The sequence below is a fragment of the Mytilus californianus genome, unplaced genomic scaffold (genome assembly GCF_021869535.1).
Source record: "Mytilus californianus isolate M0D057914Y unplaced genomic scaffold, xbMytCali1.0.p SCAF_12, whole genome shotgun sequence".
Classification (NCBI taxonomy): Eukaryota; Metazoa; Mollusca; class Bivalvia; order Mytilida; family Mytilidae; genus Mytilus; species Mytilus californianus.
Genome location: NW_026262604.1, coordinates 43,342,254 through 43,348,253, shown reverse-complemented (window position 1 = coordinate 43,348,253; position 6,000 = coordinate 43,342,254). Strand labels below are relative to the sequence as shown.

Here is a 6,000-nt window from a genome sequence, read left to right as displayed (position 1 = left end):
TATAACCTCTGATTCTGTACTGTGAGGAAAATGAAATAAAAATCCTTAATATGTTCCTCATACATACATGTTAATACATCGAAATGATCTTTTATTCTAAAGAAATTTTTATTGTTTTTCCTGACTTTTGGCGAATATGAAATTAAGCATATAATATACAAACTTGTATTTAAATACTTATAGCCTTTCTTATTCACAATGTCTCAATCAGGAAGTTTAAATATACACAATTAGTGCATGTTACTGTAAAACTATGCATTGATATAAATTTCGGTTAATTTCATTGGATTGAAATTCGACACAGTGAAACTAAATATTCGAGTGATTCATATTGAGGACATATACTTTTGTTAACCAGACCTTGAATAATGTAACTGCGTATTTCGATATGGTGTTGAAATTTTCCATCAGTTTTTAGCAGTCGCCATGCTATATTAACAATTGCTTTCATAAGAAAGACCTATATGAACAACTTTCGCATTATTTTGTTCATAAAATGGAGCCAACGAATAAACTCTGCCAATCGTGTTTGAGAATCAAAGAAAATATCGATGCAATTTCAATTTGTCAATCTTGTGATGAGTTTTTATGTCCTAGTTGTACAGCGGCGCATAGATTAAATAAAATAACGTTGTCACATACGTGAGTACATCTTATTTTCATCTGATATTTTGTATTGTTTTCTAATTTAACAAATAGGCACATCTTTATTGTAGTTGCTTTGCGATTAAGTAAATGATAGTGTTTTGATTATGGCACATATTATTCTCCTATAGCCATTTGATCCCAAATACATTTTTTCCTGCTTTGATTCTCATATATTTTACTATTTTCTTGAATCGTGTTTATCAAAAGTTCAATCGACCATACACATGGATGAGATAACAAAACACGATTAAAGTACAAACATATTTACTCTCTTAAACATAGTTTAGGAAGCCATTAACTACCCTTTCTTTAAATACAAATCAAATAGAAAAACCACATGATTACTGAATTGGAATTTAGTATAGTGTACATACACCTTTTATATGCATTATACCATAACAAAGCGTTAATGTTGAGATAGAACTGATCAATATTTTGGCAAAATATCATAATGTAAAATAATGCTTAACTATACTGAGTTTTCCTTTTTTTTAATTGAACAATTTACATAACAATGTTAGAACAGGAGTACTGTGGATTCATTATTTTTCGTTGGATACCAATTTTTGTGGATTTCGTGGGTACAGGTGAACCACAAAATTAGGGGTGTAGGCAGACTTTAGCTTAACCTCAAAATTAAATATCCACGAAAGTGTAAGTTTTTCTCAATCCACGAAAATTGATACCCACGAAAATAAATGAATCCACAGTATATGAATATGTCTTAAACCTAATCAATATAACCAATTGAAATAAATGTCTTACAAATCATGAATAAGACTGAAAATAAAAACTTCCTCAATTTAATAATTGGGTAATTTGGTTTGAATAAAAATACACAATACGATGGTGTTTAAATACGAACCTTTCTTAAAGCATTACCTGTTGTTGTTATTTTTTATTAGACTAAAGTGTAATAATCAGTATGATTTGTTGTTTATTTGTGTTTATTTTATCCATTAATCCTTATAATCTTTAAAGACGTAGTGAGATGAGATTAAAAACATCTAAAATGTAAAATTGATACTCTAAATTAAAAGAGCATTAGTTAATGAAAGAAATAAGCTAAACATATTTAAAGGTTATGTAACTCCTTAATATTTTATTTTCTTTAAATGGCGGTAAAAAGGCAGACTCAGACTTTTACCTTTCATTAGGCTTTGACATTATTTGGGTCTCCAATCGATAGAAAAATATTTAATTGGCATAAATGTTGGTAATGACCTTTTTATGAGCTGTTGAAGTCTTCAATAAAAAGAAAAGTGGTCGATATGGGGTAAAATATTTTGCCCTTTATATTAGAAAAAAACATAGGAGTCGAAATTCGAACATTTGACAAACATTCATAAACCTGACCTGAGTACATCCTTAAATATTCAAAACAATTCAAGCGTTTAAATTATGAACATACTATGTGGTAGAATCTCTCTGCTTTGAATTTAAAAAGAAGAGAGAGGGGAGGGATATATCTAACATTCCTTTGATTTTTTAATATTGATTGTTCTGCTTTCATGGCAATCATATTGTTTCTAAAAGATGATACAGTCAAATGTAATAATTATTTACAGTTTTTGCAGTTCTTAAATCTCGGTCTTGACCACGCTGAACTAGTGTTTGTTCAAGGTCTGATCTTGAAAAATATCCCTAATTAAAATATATCCAAACCAGACTCGAATGAACGATAACGTGTTGTAAAATAAGAATTTCAGAGATTTGGTACAATTTTCGATGAGACAATCATCCATCAGAAACTAAGGATGTTGATAATTATGGGTCACCATAAATCCTTTTAACAATTAGCAATTAGCAAAAACCTACCTGTATAGTACGCCATAAAAGGAACCGACATAATATAATATGAAACAATCAAAATGAAAAAAAAAACCTTTTTTATTTTATGCTGAACTATAAACGGGGTTTGGTGTAACGACAACTTCAGTCGTTTACTCTGCTATAAAGTTTGTTAGACAAACGATTTTTCAGTATAATTAGGAAATTCCTGACATTTCAAACGTGTCCATGGATGTAGAAAAGCATTCAACGCTATCTATCATGGATCCGGACGCAAAACAGATGTGTATGTAGTATCCAGTATACAGGGGTCCTTATGATGTCTTGGCTCTCAATCTGCAATGAATTAAACGATACCAATATTAATGTATCATATGCGCATTTCGACAACTAATGTCTCTGCAATAATAATCGAGGTCAACATATTTTGATTTTCAAACTCTAAAAACAAATGTTGACGGGTGAATCACGACAAAATGGACCAAGAATATAATCAAACCCGGACAAGCAATCTGTTTTTCTCGACCTGGGATAAAATCTGAATTCAACACCATGTCTTTCCGAAAACGAAATGTCCAAAGCGCTGGGGTTGTCGTCTTTCCTATTTGTGACACTGCCCCTCATTTTTTTTATGATTAAAGTCATTTTTATACTCATGTCTGTCTGTATAAACTCTATTAAGAAGGGTTATACTGCATGAACTATTATTATTATTATTATTATTATTATTATTATTATTATTCCGTGAAAAGACCTATTGGTTTTGTTCTGATTATTTTTTTTTTCTTCCGCCAAATTTTTTCTTGCGCTGTATTTTTGTTTCAAAAGATGTCGCTTATTTCTTTCTTGTATACAATATCATACAGTCTATACGCTTTTGAAACTGACCCTGTTTAACCGAACACATTTCTGTGTTATGAGATCTCCTTCGCAACCGTAAATGAAAGCGACATTTTTTTTTCCAAAATGCTCATTATATCCTCAGGATGTTACGTTTCATTTTGACCGAAGCTATCCGGAGACTCCATATGAGAGTTATTCCCCCATATGCATTTGATATAAGTGAGATGCATTTCTAACTGGTAAACCTTAAGTGAAAGAGACCTAAGGTCTTTTGATTTGAGGTCCTTGGTCCAAAAAAAAAAAGAAAATTAGTTCCAGGTCAGAGGTCACGGTCATATTCTAAATTCAGATTTTGGCTTGATTTCCGTTCTTTTCAAAAACCGTATAAGATATCAACAACATATGTTTACTAAATTGTTAGTTGCGACATGTCGTAACACATCTATTTTTGTTAAAAAGGTACGCTAACATTAAATTGGAGTTTTCTCCCCTCTTAGATTTAAACTTACGAGTATGGTGAAATAACTCATTCACCATATATAATAAAGACCTAGTGTCTTTTGATTTTAGGTCCTTGATTTATGACCTTCAAATTGAGCTCAATGTCATTGGTAAATTTGACGTTCTAGATTTTGACTTTGACTTTTACTTCATATGTATACATGATAAAGCTATGGGACTTTACGCATTAGGTTGCAAGCCATATGACCTTGGAGAGCCAACCGGAAGTGACCTTGTGCAAACTGGAAGTAGCTATTTTTTGTACTTATGTAATGTACAAGTATATAGAACCATATATCTTTGGAATCAGTGTCAGGTAAACTATCAAATAATACCTAAAGTGACATTTTTTAAACCGGAAGTAACAAATTATCTTCCTTATTTTAAAAAAAAATGTCTAGAGACCATATATTTTTTTAAACTAGCGTACAATAAGCTATCATTTGACGCTGGAAATAACATTTTAAACCGAATTTTAATATTGTTTTATCAAAATAGATCTTTTCGGGTGGAAAGACCTTCAATTGTTCTCTGAACAATTGTTTTTTTTTATTATTATTGTTATTATTATTATTATCACTTTCGAACATTGTAAAGGAAAACAACTTATGACTGTAGTCGAGAACCTTCTGTGGTTCCTTTGTCAATAACATTAATTGCTTCATTTTAAAAATATTTGGACAATGCCAGTTATGAATTGTAATATGGTGTCGGAATTTAGCATCTTTTGACGTTGTTTTACCTGTAAATGTCTGTAATAAAGGGGATTTGGAGAAAATGCTTTGATTGAAGCTGACAGTTTTCATATCAATTTAAAGAGTTTTAAAACTGATATTTCTACTTTCACAATTTTATTTTTGATTTTGAGGTTGACGGAGCACTTATCTCTAAAGAATTCAATATAAAATCCTTTGAAAAACATTTGTGGCGATTTGACGGAAATGTTTTTTTTCTGCTAATTATCAACTTTTCACAAGTTAACACATAAGTTGTGCATCTAACGAGTAAATATCTTAACGTTTGTTTATTATCAGGATATTGTCCTAACAACTTCGAGACGAATTCCTAGTCGTCATATTAAAATAAATAGGACTTTCCTGAATACAGGCAAGGAACGAAATTCCAAAGGCGTGTGAATGAATGTGACAGGTCTTCTGCCCCTTCCATCTTAACAAAAATACTAATTTCAGAACATTAAGGCAACTCTATTTCTAGAAACAAGTTTGTTCTGAAGCTGATCTACGTCAATAGTTCACTGGTGGAGAGTTGTGTTTTTGGCAATCATACCTCATTTGATTTTTCTTTTATCTAGACAGTCTTCAGACTGGTTCAGATTGGTTAGGGCTCGTGCATTATTTAATATGCCTATGATCAATACTAGACTTATAAAAAAAATAGATGATTAGTGTTTAGAACAGCGTTTAGTATGTAACAAATGAAAATGTTCATTGTATTTTTTACTGGTTTCGTAGAAAATTTGCGTGAGAACTTTTCAACAATGTAGTATAGCCAACCTTATCATTGAAGAACTCAAGATATTTACGTAATACTCTGCTAATCACAGACTTACATCGTTCAGATAAACAAACAGAGTAAACATTTCAAATGACAATTAAAACCTTTTGAATAATACCAATGACATCTACTTGAATAAGACAATGGTAACTTTTTGTTTGATTTCTCTACCTCTGTCAAAAATATTGCTGTTAATAACGATTAAATAAAACTTTGTTCCTTGTGCAAAGCTTTTATTCACATACCTGTCTATTTCCGTCGACGCAATTATATTGCTTATAGGAATCGTACAGTCCGTTTTGACTTCCAAAATCAAGTTCTTCGTTATACCCTTTATATCATACAGTGTTCTTAATACATTAGACAATTTTGTCTAAGACTCTGCTCTTCTATAGATTTCAAACGGATCAAATACATAACAGTCATCTGGACGTTTCTTACTATCTGATTAGAAAAAAAAACTCGGTCTTTTTGCTATTCAATTACATACAAAAATTTATTCTTACTTGAAGACGTTGACGCCCTTTAGTGATGGACTGGATTACGTTTATGATGCTTACAGTTACGAATGGCTATCTTGAGTTTCTTTTCTAGTTGACATGTGATACTTTCTCTGATTATGCATAAATTTTACCCTAAAAGGCACTTGTAATGTCCGTATTTGGACTTTTACTGTTTGTATTTGCACTTTTGTCTTTCATT

General features: G+C 31.0%; 1 protein-coding gene across 5 annotated transcripts in view; it reads left to right on the top strand.

Annotated features, from left to right (window-relative positions):
• The first annotated feature begins 340 nt into the window (after window positions 1–340).
• Window positions 341–6,000, top strand: part of LOC127721854 (proto-oncogene tyrosine-protein kinase Src-like) — a 242,116-nt gene continuing 236,456 nt past the window's right edge. For 2 of the 5 annotated variants that reach the window (XM_052228663.1, XM_052228662.1), the window contains exon 1: window positions 341–642. In XM_052228663.1, coding sequence (XP_052084623.1) covers window positions 497–642 — 146 coding nt within the window. In that variant the 5' untranslated portion in view covers window positions 341–496. The remainder of the gene's footprint in view (window positions 643–6,000) is intronic. The other 3 variants (XM_052228664.1, XM_052228659.1, XM_052228660.1) reach the window with 2 other exon arrangements.